The 21,998-nt window shown below is 42.7% G+C and overlaps 1 protein-coding gene and 2 pseudogenes across 1 annotated transcript; 2 read left to right on the forward strand and 1 right to left on the reverse strand.

The window, feature by feature from the left end:
• The first annotated feature begins 6,173 nt into the window (after positions 1 to 6,173).
• Positions 6,174 to 13,464, forward strand: LOC136522203 (serine/threonine-protein phosphatase PP2A-1 catalytic subunit-like). Its single transcript, XM_066515998.1, has 6 exons — positions 6,174 to 6,737; positions 7,526 to 7,640; positions 9,678 to 9,786; positions 9,879 to 9,956; positions 10,729 to 10,920; positions 13,035 to 13,464. The coding sequence occupies exons 1-6, from the start codon at positions 6,485 to 6,487 to the stop codon at positions 13,206 to 13,208; spliced, it is 921 nt and encodes a 306-aa protein (XP_066372095.1). The 5' UTR covers positions 6,174 to 6,484; the 3' UTR covers positions 13,209 to 13,464.
• A 139-nt stretch (positions 13,465 to 13,603) lies between these two features.
• LOC136522201 (putative receptor protein kinase ZmPK1) lies at positions 13,604 to 17,590 on the forward strand (annotated as a pseudogene).
• On the reverse strand, positions 17,320 to 21,429 carry LOC136522202 (uncharacterized; annotated as a pseudogene).
• Positions 21,430 to 21,998: the final 569 nt, after the last annotated feature.

Raw genomic sequence — 21,998 nt, forward strand, 5'->3', positions numbered from 1 at the left:
AGTTTGCGATAAAGTAAGGATAGTGATTAAGAAGGTTATACCACCATGTAGATGAATGAACCAATCAATTATAAGAATGAATAACAATGAAGACCAATCACCTTGGAATCAATGATGAACACAATGATTTTTTACCGAGGTTCACTTGCTTGCTAGCAAGCTAGTCCTTGTTGTGGCGATTCACTCACTTGGAGGTTCATGCGCTAATTAGCTTCACACGCCAAACCCTCAATAGGGTGCCGCACAACCAACACAAGATAAGGATCACACAAGCCACGAGCAATCCACTAGAGTACCTTTTGGCGCTCCGCCGGGGAAAGATCAAGAACCCCTCACAATCATCATGATTGGAGCCAGAGACAATCACCACCCTCTGCTCAACGATCCTCGCTGCTCCAAGCCGTCTAGATGGTGGCAACCACTAAGAGTAACAAGCGAAATCTACAGTGAAACACGAACACCAAGTGCCTCTAGATGCAAACACTCAAGCAATGCACTTGGATTCACTCCCAATCTCACTATGATGATGAATCAATTATAGAGATGAGTGGGAGGGCTTTGGCTAAGCTCATAAGGTTGCTATGTTAATGAAAATGGCCAAAAGTTGTGAGCTACAGTCGGCCATGGGGCTTAAATAGAAACCCCCACGAAATAGAGCCATTATACCCCTTCACTGGGCATAACGCGGGCTGACCGGACGCTCTGGTCCAACTGACCGGACATAGCACTGGATGCTCCGGTCGTGAATACAGGACGTGTTCGGTTGGCATACCAGACGTGTCCGGTATCCCCTAGACTGCCACATGTCTAGATCAAACCAACATAGTCGTTGCTACTTAATCTGCCGACGACCGAACGCTCACATCGGACGCTGAGTCACAAATGACCGGACGCTAAGCCGCAGCATTCGGTGGAGTACAGTAAGCATCCAAGCTCGACTGGACGCATCTAGTGATACTGGACCGGACGCTACCAGCATTCGATCGACTGCTCTGCCAAATACTATCTTTTCAGATTCACACCGGACATGTCCGATCGCTGAGTCTGTCTCCAAGATACCGGACGTGTCCGGTCACCATACCGGACGCGTCCGGTCACTCTATAACCAGTGCGACTAACTCCTCTTCGACTCTATCTTCTTCACCCTTGCTCAAATATGCCAATCACCAAGTGTATCACCTTGTGCATATGTGTTAGCATATTTTTACAAACATTTTCAAGGGTGTTAGCACTCCACTAGATCCTAAATGCATATGCAATGAGTTAGAGCATCTAGTGGCACTTTGATAATCGCATTCTGATACGAGTTTCACCCCTCTTAATAATACGGCTATCAAACCTAAATGTGATTACACTCTCTAAGTGTCTTGATCACCAAAACAAAATAGCTCATATGGTTTATACCTTTGCCTTGAGCTTTTTATTTTTCTCTTTCTTCTTTCCAAGTCCAAGCACTTGATCATCATCATGATATCATCATCATGTTATGATCTTCATTTGCTTCACCACTTGGAATGTGCTACCTATCTCATGATCACTTGATAAACTAGGTTAGCACTTAGGGTTTCATCAATTCACCAAAACCAAACTAGAGCTTTCACCTCTCCAGCTCTCGCTCTCGTGTCCGCCGAGCACCGCAGCTCGCCGTCGCCGCATCCTTGCTGCCTCCGGGCTCCCTCATGTCCCTCCGTGTGCACCATCGGCTCCGCCGCCCTCTTCTTAGCCTCGCGTGCCCTTCCCCGACCTTCCTTCGTCGCCGTAGTGCGCGGCCACCGGTGCTGTGGCCGCCGCGAATGCCTGTGCGCGTGGCCAGGCCAACCTGGCCCTCCTCTGGCCTATATGAGCAGCCCCACATGTCTGCGCTGGCCCTTGGATGCTCCCCCACAGCTTCTCCGACGCCGACGACGACCATCGCCGCCGGAATCATGAGCTCCGACGAGGTGTCCTGCTTCCGGCCGGATGAAGAGAGGCCAAGGACCACGCGCATGAATATGATGTTCTCTAGGGGGTTAAGTGATGAATCAGTGACTCATATGAATAGTGCAGTAAAGGATCTATTTGTCCAGGTTTAATTTGTGAAAACTTTAGGGTCTCCAATGCAAGATTTACTTTCCTTTCTTTTGATTTTTATAGATTTTTGTGCTGAACTTTGAAAATTTATAGTAATTAGTAGAAGAATTGTAAAATAGTAAATGAGGACTTTTTGGAATCCTTGTGAAATTGTCTATGCAGTAGATCTATAATATGGCATGTTTTAGTTTAAATATTGTGCTGTAAAAATAGATCTATGCAGCTAGGTTCTTGATACTTGTCATGTCTTGTCTTTTTCATAACTGTAGTTTTTATACTCAAATAAATGTGAAATTTTTATGGAGTGCTACTAAGGTGATGGTTGATGTCTAGTAAAAATTTCAAGGGTTTAGGATTTATATTTTAAGAGTTATAAAAATAACAAATGCCCTATATATCTTTGCTCCTACTCTGAATAGTTCTGCATGTTTGAATTAATTGGCTTAGTTAAGTTATGAATCATGACTTGATGAAAATACATGAGTTGTAGTACTTTTATTAAGATTTTCAAAAAGCTAAATATCATGATTTTTTGTTAAGTAGATCTTGAGTTACACTTGCTTAAATCTCTGTGGTTGTTTCTGCCCAAACCCAGAGAGGGTTTTCTTGTTCTTACTGTGGAGCCTTCTTAATAGTAGAATTAGCTTTAGGCGTTTACAACAAAGTTGTTTAGAATTTGCTAAGCTTTCTAAAAAATCTAGAACCACATTTATTGGACATGTATAACTCCATTTGTAGCTGTTTGAAGTGGCATATTAGTTTCTGTCCATGTTTTAGACAGAGATTCATTCATTGGATTAATTGACCTTGCTAACTGTAGAATTATCTTAATAAGAGAATAATAAAGTTGTAGGTAGCTTTATAAGCTTTTCAAAAAGTTATGATTCATGTTTATTGAAGGTCTAGAACTTCAGTTATGTTTCTCTGAAGATGCTATCAGTTTTCTATACCACTGCTGTTGGGCTGCATGTGCAATTTTGCTTGTGCAATTATTTTCATGGTGTAAATGATGTTTGCTATGGTTGTAGTGAATACAAAAATTGTAGCAAATTTGATAATCTTGCTTGTGTTCAAATTGTAAGACCATAGGCCTGATATTTTAGGAGTTACATGACTTTTAAGTCTTCTATCCAGTTTTGATTGTATTCGAAGCAGATCTAAAAGATGCTAGTGTTTGATCTAGTTAGGATTTGAATCACACCTAGATGATAATAAGAAAGTTGTAGATAACTCACTTAAACATCTTGTGTTAAATTTTCCTGGCATTTGGCCAAATATTTTGTGAGTTATGCCTGTTTAAAGTTGGGTGTCAGAAATGGCTGCTCTCTGTCAATTGTGGACCATTTTCTATAAATTTGCATATTTGACTTAGTTAACTTGAGAATAATGTTAAGATGATTAAAGATGAATTGTAGAAAATTTCATAAGCTTTCCAGAATGTCTTGTTGCATGACTATTGGATTTGTATAACTCTAGTTATGATCCAAACATGAAGCTGTTGTTTCCAGTCTAGAAATAGACATATGCTAGTTGTGGTTGTTACTCCATGTGTTGCTAAGTGTGGCTTATGCCCTTGTTGATGGTCAAGTATGATACTTGTGACCTTGTTAAACTTGTGTCATGCTTGATGTGCTTACTCTCTATAGTTAGTTGGGTGATGTTAGTTAAATAGCTATTGGTGTCTATGTCTTACATAATCTTGTGTTTGTCTTTAATGCTTATGTGAGGCATCTTGTGTTACCATTCATTACATTCATACACATGTATCTTGCATCTCATTTAGGTACGCTAGATGAACCACGTGCTGGATGGGATGTTGGAATCGAACCCGAAGACGGTCTATGGTGGACTTTTCCCAAAGATGGAAGGATCCCTAGAGTACATGCCTGAACAGGGGATGCTCACCAGGCGAGTGTCATCTAACAAGCACTGATCTAGTGTTGGATTCCAGGCAAGCCCTGGAGCATTCTAAGTCTTCCAGTGTTTTACAAAATGTTACTCGAGTCTTTTATGATTGATGCATTAGGTTATAAGAGTTGATTGGAACCACTTGATGCATATAATTTTCTTATCCAGAAATATCCCTTTAGCCCTGTGTAGGTCCAGGATCGAACTCGTGCTTAGCCATGCTTAGACCGGTAGAAGTCGGGTAATTTCCTATCACCTGCGAGATATAGGTGGATACCGAAGCACGGTTGACTATATTTGCTATCGTAGAAAAGAACCATGGGATAATGTAAATAGAGACCGAGCGGGATATCGATAGAGAAGCAACAATACATGGAGGTCTTGAGTGTGGATTTATCCCCGTCTGTGTCGATTAAGGACCGTACCGTTGTTGACACTTCTGACAAGATTGAACGCATGCCTATCACTTAGCTATCCGGATAACTCGTTCCGACCGTGAAGCAGAGTAGCTCAACTCAGGCCGGGCTCCATTCTGTTGTGCGCTCCTTGCAGAGAGCCAGACTAAGCCCAAGGGTAGGCTAGGCCTGAACGTCCTGGCTTTGGTGTCCCCGATTGTGCGGCGCGGTACGAACCCGCGAAATGTGGACCTGAGTTGTACCAAAGGTGACCTAAGGTGACCATTGATCTGGTCTGCCTAGGTTTGTGTTATGAATAAATTTCCAGCTGGTTGAAATCGATTCGAATCGCCGTCTCTCCTGGATAGTGAGAAACTTGGCTAGCCCCAACATCGTAGTAATTGCATTATGGAAGTTGATGGTTTGGATAAATATAAAATTACTACACCTGCTATGGTTACTATTGTATGCTATTAAAATGATATATCACATGTTTGACATAGGATAGTTGCTAATCTAGAGATGGATAGTTATAATTAACTTGATAATGGACTATAATTGTATAACTGAGATAATCGTTTTTTATGTAAAATGTTGTCAAGCTACCTCCACCTATAAAGCCTTGCATATTTCTTGGTGTTATTTTATTTCTGGTTTATGACGGATAAGTCTAGCTGAGTATATTCGAGTACTCAGGGTTTATCTCACCATGTTGCAGGTGAAGTTCTTGGCCTGCTGAAGTTGGTGGCTAACCGTCGATGGGCTCGGTGACTCTATAATTACTTCTTATATGTATGCTTTTATCTGAGGATGTCACTTATGCTAGCAATATATTTGGAACTTATATTAATGTAATCCTTTGAAAGCAAATGTTGTTTTCACTAATCGGTTTTGAAACCCAAACTTATACTATTATTTGTGAAACCATTGGTAATATTATTTCCGCTGTAACTCTACGTATGTGATGTGTATTTGCTCAATCACGCGATCTTGGTTGTGATGTTGATTTACCGAGGTCCTGCGTGACACTCGGCGGACTACCGGGTTTATATAAGTGAAAGTATGCGCGTGTCAACGTGTTAGCGGGGACAACCGTATATGATTTTGTATAAATTGTGCGGTTTTGTCACAGTGATGAAGTGAGCATAGTCACCACGCGACAATGGTTGGGACCGCGAGCTTCACCACAAGCATGCCAGTGTGACGGTCGACGAGATATAGAAGGTAGAAGATGGCGACGAGAATAGTGGGTCCGATATAGACTTGCCCTGAATGCGTGTGCGAGGACGAGAAGGGACAATAGTGGACTCAACCGCGCACTAGTTGAACCACGTCTAGAGATATCCACCATCTGAGAGATTTATTCCCTCTTGGAACTCATCCTTTGTGTGCAGACCGTTGTTGTAGTGTCGTCCAACCAAACATATGCCTGTTGTGTGTAGTAATAATAAAAATAAAGACACATTGAGTTCCTAGGTGGCTGATTAAATAATTTTGGTGTAGCTAAAGTGTTCTATCTAGCTCAGGGATGCATTATCGCAGGAAATCGACGGTGCCTCAACTTTTTCTTAAAAATAATTTAGGTCAAAACTTTAGGGTTCCAATTCGAAAATGCTAGGAACCCTAAATAGGAGGTAGGTTAAAACAATCATGGAAGAACCCACAGACATCCCCCAACACGAAACATTCTGCCATTCTCTAATCCCTCCACCTGGAAGGTACGCCGCCTTGCCTTTCTTTGATAAAACAACACATAAAACTACTCTGACCAAGGACCAAATCACCAAACCAAACAAAAAAAGCCGAAAGCCAAATCGAAAACAAATACCAAGACAGCGAGGAAAAAAAAGAGAAAAAAAGAGAAAAGCTCCCCCATCCACGAACAAACACCGCGAAGCGAGAGGGAAGATGGAGGCATAAGCACTAGCCCTCCTCGGCCCCCACCTCCGTCCTCTTCGATCCCGTCCACCCCCCGCGCCTCGGCGCCCCTCCTCGCCGGCGGGCTTGCTGGGTCCCGCGCTTCTCCTCCTTCCTCCTCGGCTGTGCTGGCTGGGGCGGCGGCGGAGGGAAGGGGAGGTTTGAGGTAGAGCGGAGCGGCAGCGGCAGCGGCGATGCCGTCGCACGCGGATCTGGACCGCCAGATCTCGCAGCTGCGGGATTGCAAATTCCTGCCGGAGGCGGAGGTCAAGGCGCTATGCGAGCAGGCCAAGGCGATCCTCATGGAGGAGTGGAACGTGCAGCCCGTGCGCTGCCCCGTCACCGTCTGCGGCGACATCCACGGCCAGTTCTACGACCTCATCGAGCTCTTCCGCATCGGCGGCGACGCGCCCGACACCAACTACCTCTTTATGGGCGACTACGTCGGTCAGTCCCCCGGCCTATCCTAGTCCAGACTCGTTCTTGGTTCCGGTCGATCTGTTGATTTGCATGGTGGTTCGATCTGGTTCTCTGGAGACTGTTATTAGTTAGGAGTATTAATTTCAATAGATCGGGCTTGGGAACTGAGGTGCTCAAGCTGATTATGATTAAATGGATGGGGTTATTAATGCTAAATGGATTGTTCAAGCTGATTTTGGCTTCCTCACTGTTGCTTCATAGATAAAAAAATTCTTTCGGGCGTTATTATGTGATGGATTAGTCGATTTGGTATCTGTTAAGTGACTTAAAAAACTTCTACAGATTGGCAATTAGATGATGTTTCTGGTTACGGTGTATAAGAAGTTCAAAACGTGAGTCTTTTTAATTTTATGGCATAGATGTGTGTTCTCTACTGATTGTACACTACACTATTGCTCACACTGATTGCACACGTAAAGCATTCTTGAATAGTTATGATGAATATACAAGTAAGAGCCTTGTCTGCAAAACATGCTTGTTATGTCTGCAATTTTTATGGACCTAGGTCACCTAGCATTAGCATATGGGCATACACACAAACAGGACGAGGTTCAATTAAACTTTCCTGCAATTTTTGATGTGTTGCGTCCTAGTGCTGTGCAATATTAGACGAGTTTCAGCAAATGCTACCTTTTCCAGTTAATTTGTCAAGGTACTAGGGAAGCTTCCTGTCTTTATATCTAAACTTTCTATTGCTTTTGATAGTTTGTTTGTTTCCATACCACAGTTGAGTTGACTACGGGTTTTTTCTGCAGACCGTGGCTACTACTCAGTGGAGACTGTGTCGCTGTTAGTGGCTCTAAAAGTACGTTATAGAGACAGAATTATAATATTGAGAGGAAATCATGAGAGCAGACAAATAACTCAAGTGTGAGTTCCTATTCCTTTAGCTGAACAGCAGTACAGAATTACTAATTTCAGTATGAGATTTTTTTTTATCGCAGCCACTGAAAACATGAGGGCATTATTAAGTAATTTTCCCTTTAAATTATTACTACCTCCGTTCCAAAGTGTTAGACGTTCTGACTTTTTCTAGATACATTGCTTTCACTATCTATATCTTTTTCCCACCTCGGACAAACCAAATTTCATTACTTGTAAGCAACGGAATTACAGAAGTTCAGCATTCGTTCCACGTAACACATTATTAACATGCTAAAACTGAACCAGATTGGTCTGAACACAGAGGGTTCGGCCAACTGGTACTCTGGTAGACCTTACCCAGAAGCTTGCCGAACCAGCTAAACCAGATGGCCCACACGACAGAAAAAAGGGCGTACCCAGTGCAGAGAGCTCCCGCTCTGTGCAGGGTCTGGGGAAGGGTGTCAGTGGCAAGCCTTACCCTCGCCTGTGCAATGCGAGGAGACCGCGACTTCAACCCGGGACCTTCCGGTCACAGGCGGTAAGACTCTACCGCTTGCACCAGACCCGCCCTTCATGGCCCACACGACAGAAGTTAAACTAAAAACATAAACAAACTTATTAACTCGCACTGTTACATGCCCTGAACGGCAATTGCAGCACACAGGCCAAGCTTTCACTATCTATATAGACATAGTGTATATCTAAGTGCATAACAAAAACCATGTATCTAGAAAAGTCAAAACGTCATACAATTTGGAATGGAGGGAGTAAATTCGAAATGGGTTTCCTGGACACTGAGTCCATACTAATGAATTCTACAATTGGACTTAAAACTTAAGAGTTCTACTGTCAAGTGAATCAGGGAAATCGTTCTCTGTTTCCCAACCATATCATTACTTCTTTGCAATACTCAGGTTCCTAAAGCATTTCAGCCTTCTTTACTTCATTTTTCATTAACGATGCATGTCTAAGATAAACTACACATTACTTCCGTGTTCAATCCTTCAAGGGCATCAGACATAATAATTGGACTACATATGTGATCATGTAACTGCTGTGAAATCAAATCAAAATTTTGTATTATTTTCATGAGCATCTTATTGGTTTTGTTATAGTAGAAAGGGGTCTAATGAGCTCCATAACCTAGTTTCAGCTCCGGAAAGTCATAAGCTGATACTGAAGTTGGCTACACAGGTTTCTTTCTCTCTATCTTGATTCTTGAGAATTGGATTTTAACATAACTTGCACTCTGCCTCTATCCACATTTTAGATGAGTGAGTGTTGATTTGAGATGGAAAAATTTTCTAGACTACTGTAGATTCAGATGTGGATAACTGACAGGATATGGAATTCCGAACCTGCAGCTGCAGATCACTGGGTCTGGTTTCCTAACTGTAGGATATATAGTGCATGTTTATCAGACCTAGGCTTAAACCCTTGACAACATTCCTCACATAAGGTGAAGGACCTCTCTTACGTTCTTATCTATCCTTCCAACCCATGCCCCTGTTTGCATGCCTGTCAGTCCTTAATCTTCAAACCAGATCTAGATTTAAAAAAATTGTGGATTGAATTATTCTGTTAGCGCATTTAGATTTTTTTTGGAAAAAAGAAAACCAAATATAGATTTCTGTTTCACAGTTTCAACAATCAAATCAACTGCATAATGTTCTGGTTAGTTTATCTAGCAATTATTTGATATTAATTTGTTGACCTCTTTATGGAAGGCGAGTGTCTCAGCACGTCTTAGACACAATCTAGTTTCTCTGTGGGATGTTTAATGGACTAATCAAGTATCGATGCTTGGAAAGGATGTTTTGGGTCATGGCATCACATGCTTACTACTGTAACCATTATTACTTCAGTTTATAAAGCAGACAGAACTCTGAAGTTTACTTACAATAAACAACAATACAACACACTTTTGCCATGAGGCATACATTGGTTCAGCTGTTTTGTTGCATTGGCCTACATTGTGAAATGCAACTATACAAACGCACCCAAAGTGCTAGGGTGCTCTTTACATCAAATGTTTGGCTACAGGTATGGGTTCTATGACGAATGCTTGCGGAAATATGGAAACGCAAATGTGTGGAAGTACTTCACAGACTTGTTTGATTATTTGCCTCTGACAGCTCTTATAGAAAACCAGGTTAGTTCTCTGGTTATGTTAAAGTACATTGGTATGAATTTGTGATTCTGTTCTGTCTATACCTGACAAAAACTGAAAATTCCATTTTGCAGATCTTCTGCCTACATGGTGGTCTCTCTCCATCACTGGATACATTGGATAATATCCGTGCCCTTGATCGCATACAAGAGGTTGGCAACAAATTTTCCATCATTTCTGTGAACTAGTTACTGATTATGGATAATTTATACACGTCACACATTTTGAACTGTAGACTATTCTGTGCACATCTTTCTTGTGAATTGGGTAAGGATCCCGTTTCTTTTGAGATATCTATGTTGATCGCTGAAGTCTGCATAGACATAACAGGTCTGGTTGTCAAGACATAGATAGTTCCGTTTATTAAATATATCTGTTAGGTAGGTTAGTAAGGAAGAAGAGATTGAACCTTTTGTTTTGCATCTGCATGGACCAGAACACATTCTTGTCTTGTTGTGAGAAGAACCTTAGAAACTACGAGTCCAGATTTCAGAATTATCTGTTCACCTTGTTGCAGTTGGGTGGTTTCCTATTCTGACTAGATGAATACTCCGCGAGGAAAAACAGAAGCAATTGGATCCAGTTTCCAACTTTGCATGATACTTTACTTCCTAGCTTAGTTGCATTGAGAAAGAGATTTAAGGGCTGTTTGGTTGCCTGGCTTAGATTTTGGACCAGCTAGGGATAGCCAGGCTAGGTAGAGAAGAGGCCAAGAGGGGGCTTTGTTTGGTTGCATGGCTGTAGAAGCCTACAATATTTCAGCCATTCAGTTTCTTGACACTGATTGTTCTTAAATGATTTACAAATGATCTCTCAATTAGGCTTTAAGGTATAAATATCATAGTTCTTATATATAATATTTTGTTGATTATGCATTTTGTTTTCCTTGATTAATATTTTCTCTGTTATTTAAAATGGCTGTAGGTTCCGCATGAAGGACCTATGTGTGATCTTTTGTGGTCTGACCCGGATGATCGATGTGGGTGGGGAATTTCACCAAGGGGTGCTGGATACACATTTGGCCAAGATATTGCACAACAATTCAACCATACAAATGGGCTAAGTCTTATTTCAAGGGCTCATCAACTTGTAATGGAAGGGTTCAATTGGTGCCAGGTTAGTATCCAGCATGTTCGATTCTACCCATTGTTTTTTTTAAAAAAAATTCAGAGTTCTGTTTACCAAACTGTCATGACATTTTTATTAAGTACGTGAACCCATTCCTGCAGAAGTTTCTGAGGATCCTAATTATCGATAAGAATTTCTGTTGCTAGGCCTGGTGCAAGCGGTAGAGTCTTACCGCCTGTGACCGGAAGGTCCCGGGTTCGAGTCGCGGTCTCCTCGCATTGCACAGGCGAGGGTAAGGCTTGCCACTGACACCCTTCCCCAGACCCCGCACAGAGCGGGAGCTCTCTGCACTGGGTACGCCCTATACATAAGGAACATTGATCCTATACAGTAATACTCCATCCATTTAGGTTTTCGAAAAAAAATACTCCATCCATTTGGAAGTGAAATCACCATTAGACCCTCCCCTATTCCCTGGTAGTCCCTTTGGTACGCCTGAAGGTTCAGAAGTTGGATTCAACTCCAGGGCCCCACGCTGTTGTCCGGGACCAAGGTTCCACAACAGCCCCCCAACTGCTCCTGTCCCGTGCCAATGCCTTCAGTTCAGAGATCCACTGACTTCTCCCTTCAGCGAAGATGAGTCCTATGGCTCCTCTGCCTTCCTTATGTGGGCAGACCTACCCTGTCCTATGGCTTGCTCTGCCTTCCCTATGGTGACAGCTACTGTTCTTGCTAGAAGAGTCAAAACTCTGCTTGCAGTTGTAGAGATGAGACGCAGGCACATTGTAGGCTGTTTGAGATTCTGGGCCGAAGCACATCAGAAAAGTGACGTCAAAATGTCAAATGCAGAGGCAAGGCTAGCCGCTGAGGCACTAGCAGGTTCCCACGGGTAGCTGGCTGCTGCATGATCTTAAGGGCTTGTTTGGCAGGGCTCCGAGAGCAGCTTCCTGGATAAATCTAGGAGGAGCTCTGCCAAATAGTTTTTTACCGAGAAGTGATTCTATGCTGATTCTGTGAAGTGATTCTCTGAAATGAGCTAGGGGGACAGGAGCTGAAAAAAGTAGTTTCTTCCGATTCACTCCAGAGTCTCACTAAACTCAATATAAGCATAAAGTTTATCATAGAGAAACATTCTCAGTCAGAGAATCACTTCTCTCAGAGAATTAGCTTCCATAGTACCAAACATGCCCTAAATCACTCTTTCATCTTCCCCATCTCCAATCCCAAGGTGCATGAGGTGGGTTTGACTAGTCCAGTTGCACGCATGCGGTTGTAGGTACACCAACTCTTCACATGTGATACTGTTTACATTAAAAACCAAACAAAGATCGCAATCACCCATTCCAGCTCTGATTACAGTGTAATCTGATTCCATTTCCATTTACGTGACTTAACATCACCAAACACTATCTTAGCGGCCAAAGTTTTAGCAGTTAGATTGCATGGTTTCTAAGCATGATTTTTTCACTAATGGAGGACATAATTATTCCCCGAAAGAAAAGTTGATGAAGTGTTTATTTATGAGAAGACATGGATCACTCCATTGCATAAGATATAGCTTGCTCAGAAGCAATGACATTGCAATAAATGATGATTTATCCATGTATTAGAAAAGCTATAAGGGACAATGCATTATCCCATGCATTAAGTGTTGGATTGGTTGCTTGCACTAGTCTTAACCTGCATTAGGCTTTACGCGGCACAACCCAAGCCAGCATAAACGTATGCAATATGTTAGGGTGTGATTGGTTGTTTGCATTAGCCATTTAGCCTTAGCCATTACAGCTTATGCAATACAACCCAAGCCAGTGTGTTTGGTTGCTTAGATTGTGTTGTAGGTAGTTGTCTCAAGTAAAGGTTTCATGTTTTTAATAGAGGTAGGGAAGGCGACAATATTATTTTTGTATGTCTGTTGACTTGTGCTGCATTTCTTAGTACCACCAAATCTGCTGTGCAAGGGCCGCATAAGAGTCTTTGGGCAACCAAACACAGGTTGACTGCATTGCACAGCCTAGATACAGGCTAATCCAAGCAGACTAGGCACATCTATTTTCTCTTACATATTGTGTGAATTGTGCGTTTCTCCTTCCATCACAGGCTTAGGCAAACCACTGATTATTAAATTGAATAGAATCTTGATTTTTTTGTATTGTGTGTTGCAGGATAAGAACGTTGTGACAGTGTTCAGCGCGCCTAACTACTGCTACCGATGCGGGAACATGGCTGCCATCCTCGAAATCGGTGAGAACATGGATCAGAACTTCCTGCAATTCGACCCAGCTCCGCGGCAAATTGAGCCGGACATGACGCGCAAGACCCCAGACTACTTTTTGTAATAAGCATGTTGGCTTCTTTTAACTTCTCTACCGCAGCGCCTGCGCCTGTAGATCTCCTTAGAAAATGTGTTCCCTCTAGCCGCTTTGTACCCCCTCATTCTTTGGCGTGGAGATTTTGTTGCCGCTTCTCAGAACATAGAGGATGTTGAAAGTACATGACATTGGGTTTTCCTTTTTTTTTGCTCTTGTATCTCCATTTTGTATGATTCTGAGACAAAAGAGAAGAGAAGCTGCAATAGAATTGTCTCGAAATATCTTCTGTTTTGTCCAGAAGAACAGAAGATGTTCAAAAAAAAAAAAGGAAAAAGAAAAAGAAAAGAGACGAGAGGGAAATATGCAGGAAATGGATCCGATGTTCCGTTGTGTCTGTATTGTGATGCTTTGCTAGGTGAGATTTTTCAGTGCTGTTTGACTCAGATCTGAAGCAACGTGCAACATTAATTGTATGTGTTGGACAATTCGACATCGTTGTACACTACTTTTTGCAATGCTTTCCAATAGGACATAATTGTAAAAGGTCGGTCACCACGCCGCGCCAGTGCAGACCGATGCTAATGCCATGCTGGATCTTGATGGGTAAGCCTGCTTCTTTTCATCAGCAAACCAGGAACTGACCAACGCCGGCATGGAGTTTAGCAGGCAGCTGCCAAGTGACAGTTGAAGTCTGGAAGGGCCAGAGAGTGTCGTGATATGCTACAAACCATTCCAGCTTTTGTCACCATTTTTCCTCTGCTAAAGTAAACAAGGTACAGACATTTGAGACCTAAACAATGCGTCCTACCCCACCTGCACCATGTTTTCTTGAGCAGAGCCGCTGGTTTCAGATGAAGCTGCGTGGAAAGTTCAGAGATGCCCCGAACGGAGTCCACATTAGCCGCTTTTCTGTCGAACGGAGTCCAAATTAGCCGCTTTTCGTCACGAGCTGTTGTTGTGTACTCCGTAGTGGTGGGTACCGGCCCGGGATTAGGCGGACATTGGTCAAGAATAGACGCAACAAACTTATCTAGGGAGACGCGGCGTGTTGACCTGCTGAGAGCATGACGAAGAATCGAATAATTCCGAAGCTAAAGATGTTGATGTAAGTTCTCATGACAAGTTTGAAAACATAGCTGATTTAGCTTCTTTTTATTTCTCTCTAATTTATAATTGATCCGCTCCTGATTAGTTTCTTTTTTCTCTGTTTATAATTGAACTGCTTTAGGAGCAAAGAGATTACATTTTTTTTTGCGAATCACTAAAACAACAACGCCGCTAAATTTTAGAATAAATCCAGTAAAATGCGAGCACCCACGTCAAGCCACCACAAGGAACCTATGCTCAGTTCGCACGAGAGGTTACATTTTGGATATACTCCATAAAGCACTTGTACAAAAGTTTACATGATTAGGTGTGTAACCATAACATATCACCACGAATTCTAAATCTGTTCTTTTCCAAACCACTCATGTGAGCGCACTTGCCTAATGGTGAACATACCACTTTGTCCAAACTCCAAACCTGACCTTCCCATAGCTCAGTCCATGGATGATAATGCATTGCAACCTGAATCCGCATATCCCACCATTTTAAGATAACCCTGATTCTACGCCTGCTTCTCCTGACCAACATTCATCTGATTCCACGCAATTGATTTGATCATTAATAGCTGCCAGTGGTGGATCCGCCGGGGGGGGGGGGGGGGGCAGCCCCCCTCGGGAGCCTTAAATCATATGTAAAATACTGTTCATTAGCCTCTAAACCATCATTATTTTCTTAACTCTAGCCCTAATCTTCATTATTTAGGCATCTACCATGAATGAGAGCTTAGCCAGTCTTCTCCTCCTCACGTTGATTCATCTTCTTTCGCTTGTCTCAGCCTATGATTTCCTGTCAGCGGGTTCGTCTCTCTCCGTAGAGCACAGCTCTGATGTGCTCCACTCGCCAGATGGCACTTTCACCTGCGGCTTCTACAGCATCTCTCCCAATGCCTCCACCTTCTCCATCTGGTTCTCCAGATCATCCAAAAGAACCATCATCTGGAGCGCGAATCCTCTCCACCCTGTGTACACCTGGGGATCTAGAGTCGAGTTAGATGTCGACGGGAGCATGCTTCTAAAAGATTACAATGGCCAGATTGTGTGGACCAACAATGTGAGCGCTTCGGATGCTGGGCATGTTCAAGCTCGGCTATTGGGCACCGGGAACCTCGTTGTGAAGGGCAAAGATAGTGCCATCCTGTGGCAAAGCTTTGATTCTCCTACTGATACCTTGTTACCCACTCAGAGAATTACTGCTCCTACAAAGCTGGTCTCTACTAACAGGTTACTTGTTCCTGGCCACTACAGCTTCCATTTTGACGATCAGTACCTTCTTTCTCTGTTTGACGATGAGAAAAATATTTCTTTTATCTATTGGCCAAATCCAAGTAGGACTATCTGGGAGAAGCTGAGTGCCATTCAATAGCAGTACATCTGGGGCTCTTGATACCTGGGGACATTTCCTTGGAAGTGACAATGCAACCTTCACAGCTGCTGATTGGGGTCCTGGGATCACGAGGCGGCTAACACTGGATTATGATGGCAACCTCAGATTATACAGTCCGAATATGGAAGACAGAACATGGTCGGTCACATGGATGGCCTTTCCTCAGCTTTGCAAAGTACGCGGTCTGTGTGGCGAAAACGGAATATGTGTGTATACTCCTGTGCCAGCTTGTGCGTGTGCCCCTGGTTTTGAAGTCATCGACCCAAGTGAGCAGAGCAAAGGCTGCAGACCAAAGACCAACATCAGTTGTGATGCACAGATGGTGAAATTTGCTAAGCTACCCCACACCGATTTCTTTGGGTATGATATGACTGCCCATCATTTTGTTTCTCTTGATTTTTGCAAGAACAAGTGCCTGCATGATTGCAATTGTAAGGGTTTTGCATACTGGGAAGGAACTGGTGATTGCTATCCAAAGTCTGTTCTTCTTGGTGGTGTAACCCTGCATAACCTTGGTAGTACTGGTACCATGTACATCAAGATTCCTAAGGGATTAGAAGTGTTGGAGGCCTCAATTCCGCAATCACAACCTTTTGGTCCCAAGTATGGTCCTGACTGTAGTACAACAAATAAATACTTCATAGCAGATTTTCTGGATATGCTTAAGAGAGATCAGAGTGAATCAAAGTATCTGTACTTCTATGGATTCTTATCAGCAATATTTCTGGCAGAGCTAATGTTTGTTGTATTAGGATGGTTTATTTTGAGGAGGGAGTGCAGAGAACTGAGAGGAGTGTGGCCAGCTGAGCCTGAATATGAAATGACAACTAATCATTTTCGCAGGTACACCTACAGAGAGTTGGTGTCGGTGACGAGAAAGTTTAAGGATGAACTTGGAAGGGGTGCATCAGGCATTGTATACAAAGGTGTCTTGAAAGACAACAGGGCAGTAGCTGTGAAGAAGTTAGCAGAAATAAACCAAAGTGAAGAAGAATTCCAGCATGAACCGGCTGTGATTAGCAGGATTTATCATATGAACCTAGTGAGAGTTTGGGGATTTTGTTCCGATGGTCCACACAGGATATTGGTTTCTGAATACTTTGAGAATGGTTCATTGGATAAATTCTTATCTGACAGAAAGCGTTTGGAAATCTTACTTGGATGGAAGCAAAGATTTGATATTGCGCTAGGGGTGGCTAGAGGATTGGCGTATCTTCACCACGAGTGTTCAGAGTGGGTAATCCACTGCGACGTGAAGCCTGAAAACATACTGCTGGATGAGAACTTGGTTCCTAAGATTGCAGACTTTGGCCTAGCAAAGCTCCTGAGCAGAGGTTGATCCAACATAAATGTTTCAAAGATCCAAGGAACTAGAGGTTATTTAGCACCTGAATGGGTTTCTAGTCTCCCGATTACAGCAAAGGTTGGTGTCTACAGCTTTGGAGTGGTGCTACTGGAACTACTATTGGGAGCACGCGTCTCAAACATGGAAAATAATGAGGATGTGGAAGCGGAGATGGTCCTTGGAAGGATAGTCAGGATGCTTAATGAGAATCTGCAGTTGGATGGCACTGAACAATTATGGTTCCCTGACTTCATTGACGCTAGACTGAATGGCGATTTCAACTATCTGCAAGCAAGAATAATGATGATGCTGGTTGTTTCATGCCTGGAGGAAGATAGAAGCAGACGACCTACCATGGAAGATGTAGCGCAGATGCTTGTTTCTGTTGATGAAGTTACTAACGCAACCAGAGCGGAAGGAGCTGTTTAAAGGCCTGCATCCATACGATTAGTAGTACCAAGGGTCATACAGATATCCTGCTGTTTAAAATCCTGCATCCATACGACTATTGTAACGATAAAATGCTAGCAGTATAATTGTTGCAGTATCCATGCTGTATTTGTTGCCATGTTGTGTAATATAGCTGAAAAAAAAAACTTCTCCAGCATTATCATGAACTCATTTTATTATTACCCAGATGTAATCGTGTGCAGATCAGGTCAGTGTAGTGCCATGCTTATTTCAGGGAGAGGACATACCCGATCTCTGTTTTTTTTTTCGCGTGCGCGGGCGGGCGCGCGTGCGTGTGAAGGATTGAGAGGGTTGAATTAATCTTCTGAAAACATTCACCACAGAGCATGAAACCTCGGAGGAGCACTAATGCATAGACACTGAAGTCGCAGATAAGATACTAAAGAGCTGCACAACGAGAGCTAAACCTACGGCAGGCATATCAAAGTCCCAATAGGCCAATACAACTTTGTTCTGTTTTATAACGGTGTCATAACAAGTATGACATGTGCACACGGCAGGTGAGGAGCCTTGATGCATCGAAACAACGAGCAGTCATGTAGCACCAGAGATGCAGGGAGGCTGCAAGCAAATCTCAGCTAACTGCTCACCCCTAGGGCTCATCTTCGTGTGTCTTGAGAGCGGGCATTGGTTCATACTCATCCGGTGAAATGGGATTGCAAGCTAGAGGTTTGGAGATCCAGGGCATATAGGCTCCCTCATGGCATAAGTTCTGCAGAAAAGAATGAGAATAAATTTAACTTTAGTCCAAAGGCATGAAGAACATCACATTTTCTTTCACATAGTACTGCTACTGTCCAGGCATTCATGGGTCAGTCACCAGAAATCTGAAAGAATGAGGCACTGGGCACTATTGCGATGCACGAAACAAATGAAGAACCAAATATCCTCCTTGTGTTTGCAGAAAAATTGAGGTGAATTTGAAATGGATTACTACTAATACTGAAGTCACCCCTCGGGCCCTCCCTTACAAAGCACCATGAAGCAGGCAAACCACTAAACGAACATATTTGGACGTTTTGTTTTCAAACCACTGTAGCTGTCAGCAAGAAACAGGTTTTTTTCACTAATTAGGTGAAATCTCTTCACAGCATTTTGCTATCTCGAAAAGAAAGGCACATGTGAATAATTTCAGATTCACTAATTTTCAACTCCACCAGCAGAGACCTTAAGCACTGGGAAGTTTAAAAAAAGGGTGGTAAACTTAGATCACCTCCAACCAAAAGAACTTTCGTAGCAGGCTCAGTCTCTTATCACAGTCAGCTGAGTTTATTTGTACGGCTAGATCTGCATGATTAACTAAAGATGAGTCATGCTCGAGAAGTACTAAAATGAAATCTATCAATCGATTTCATTGGTAAATAGAAACTTGCATATATATATAATTTAGCATCACAGCATTGAAATAACAGATTGCACCTTACTCGAGAACTACTAAAATGCAATCTTCAATTGATACCATGCCAGATATCAATTCATAAAATACAAGTTCTGCATCGCAACATTGAAAGCATGGCCTTCAATACTGCTATAGAATCATGAGATGATGCATTACAAAATGCATGAGTCATATAGGCATCACATATATAAAAATCTAGATCTCAGTTTGGAGAAAAAGCCCACTGGTATCTCCATTACATGTATATAACATAAAAAAAAACTGTGGTAAATAAAACCAGGACGAAGCTAAAGCTACCTAAAAGTTCAAGGTCTTATTCTCTGTGGTTGCTATATATCATGTTATTGTGGTCATGAAACTATACAACAAAAAAAAACTTAGTTCATTTCCAAATGGACGCAAATGATTCATATGATGGAGGAAAGACTGAGGCCTCCAGAGTTTCCTTATGTGGTAAGAGTTATATGATGAAAGCATATGTTACTTGGCTAATGCAGCTCAATTGGAAAATGAACAATTGGCTACTAAATGCTTGTCAACCACCTGATCAAATCACAGGAATCTGCCTTTTCCTTTTGTAAACCAAGAGTACTTATTACAACCCATACGGATAGCAGGATATAGTGGCTGGAGATGGATAGAAAGGTGCTCAATTAACACGTCAGGACAAACAAGTTCCCCTACCAAGCTTTGTAATTATACCTGGGTAATAATCGAGATATGACAGCCCGATTGCCTCTGTAACATAGCGCTTTGATGCACTTCGCAAGTGTCTTTGTCTGCTCACAGGCTTCCGGTCAGTGGCTTTCCTCCAAAGCTCTTCGTATTCGTTTTGATCATATGGTTGACTTAAAACAGCATTGAGTTTTTCATCAAATGTAGATGAACCACCGTAACTGATAGCAAGAGATGTTGCTTGTTCATCTTCACATGCCTGGGCCAAAAGGCAGCTATAGAACAGGCAGCATCATTTGAAGAGAACCAGAAATTATGCAAAAGAATCTTACATTTAAATCAGATGGTTCAGCATAAAGTACGAGGCCACGCTCATCTGTGCAAATAATATCCTGACCATCAATGTTCTCTGAAGAAGGTGCAGCCATTTCATGTTCAGAAGCAATTTCGTTAGCGGGTGCAAGCCCATAATCATATCTTTGCATGGTGTAGTCTTCCTCCATGTTTTCAAGTGGAGACACCAAAGGCAGTTCATTTGTGGAACTGCCAGTTCTCCATTCATCATATCCAGCTGGCATATCTTCTTGTCGCTCATATACAATGGTGACACCGGTTCTGGCTCAATAACCATGAAACCATCCTTGAACAGTTGAACTTCACAAGGCTCAGAAATAACTCATAAGATTCATCTACCGATGAGGCCGTGGTCTTCTTCTTCACATATGATCTCTTTGGTGAAAAGGAGCAACTCACATTTCTGCTGGCAGCCTTGACCGCTTTCACATCAGTCCGTTTGCCATCTGGAATGCCCGAACTTGTGCGCCGTGAATGGTTGGGAAAATTTGGGCTACTTTTGCCCTTAGTATTTCCATAGGACGTATGATCCTCCTCATACCGTACAGAAAAGGGCAAGCCGTGGTCGCCCTTTGGCACATCAAGGACATAGGCATTCCCATCTTTGCTTAAATGTTCAAGGAAAAGTCTATAACATGGATCTATTTCAGAACCATGTCTACAAATTAGGCCGCCAAACAACTTGCCCTTCTTGCATGATGATCCGTGCACAGTTTTCTTGCTCTTCATCGCCAGATTCCTAGATTCAAGATGAGTTTCTTATAAGTGCCACCAATGATTCATCAGTCACTGAAGAAAAAAAAACACAAAATCAGAGGGCACCAGCCAGGCAATTCTTGCATGCAAAATTGCATACTATGGGAATATCATATTGGTAGCCATCAGCATCATGCAATCTAACAAACGATCTAATGTCGCTAAATAATGTGATGAAAAGGAACGTAAACCTCAATGTATCATACCTGAAACTTGCCACCCTGAGCTGGGGGAGGTAAATTGGAGCCGATTTGTTAAGCACAGAAATATATAAAAAAAAACGGAACCTAAGTTAACCACTTTTTTTTGCCGTTTTGGTTATTTTGTTTGTACGAAATGAATTTCTAGGCCAGGGATTTCTGTAAATCGCATTTCGGAAACAGAAACATTCAGTGGTTAACCAACACTACGCTTGATGCCGTCAACAGGTGTCAGACTAGGCAGCTACAGTACATAGTAAAGTCACTGAGGCAACGAAGATCGCAAGATCAGAACTTGAATGAGAAAAAGTGAAGATAAAAATGCAAGTGACTCTGCCTGGGCGATGGAAGAAGAGGGCACCTGCTTGCCTGCTGCCCTGGCGGGGGATCGGCAGCGTGACCTGCGCAGCGAGGGGCGCAGAAACGGCGGCGTGGCGCGATGCGGCGGCCGATCTAGACGAGCATGTTGACAAGCCGGCGACAATGTGGCCGCGGCCGGGGGCGAGGGGTGAGGTGATGGCTTGTGGGCCGGTGGGCTGGGGCGACTGCTCCACCACGGTGACGAACTGCGGTGCGGCCGTGCGGGTAGGCAGCACAACCTCTCTTTGTGACGGTGTCGGCTCGAATTAAGTGCTGATAGCCGATAGTTTTTTTTTTAAGAACTGATAGCCGATAGTTAGCATCCATGCGACCATGCTGGGCTTCGCTACGAATTGAATTACTAGTGTTTTTGCAGTAGCGATGGAAAAAATTAATAGAATCCGATTAGTGTTTTTCTTTTGAGGAAACCGATTAGTGTCATTACAATGTTTTACAGGTTAACAAGAGGCAACGTAATTTGGAAAAAAATATAACAGTTTTGTTAGATCTATTGGAGAGAACCAAATGGAGAAAGTGGATGCCTCGGAGGAAATGTTGTTGAAGCCAACACGTATGAATCATCAGGCGATTTCGTCCTGTATAACCGGTGATAATACAGATTACAGAGACCATTAGGCGCTGAACTCAACGTGGTCAAAACAGTCGATACGGGAGTGAATGCGTGCCACGAGGTGGTGCTGAGATAAAAAAAAAGGCAAGTCATCTATATGCGGTGCTGATTGAATAAAGTATTATTTTCTTCTCAC

This window comes from Miscanthus floridulus, chromosome 18 (assembly GCF_019320115.1).
Source record: "Miscanthus floridulus cultivar M001 chromosome 18, ASM1932011v1, whole genome shotgun sequence".
In the NCBI taxonomy this organism is placed as follows: Eukaryota; Viridiplantae; Streptophyta; class Magnoliopsida; order Poales; family Poaceae; genus Miscanthus; species Miscanthus floridulus.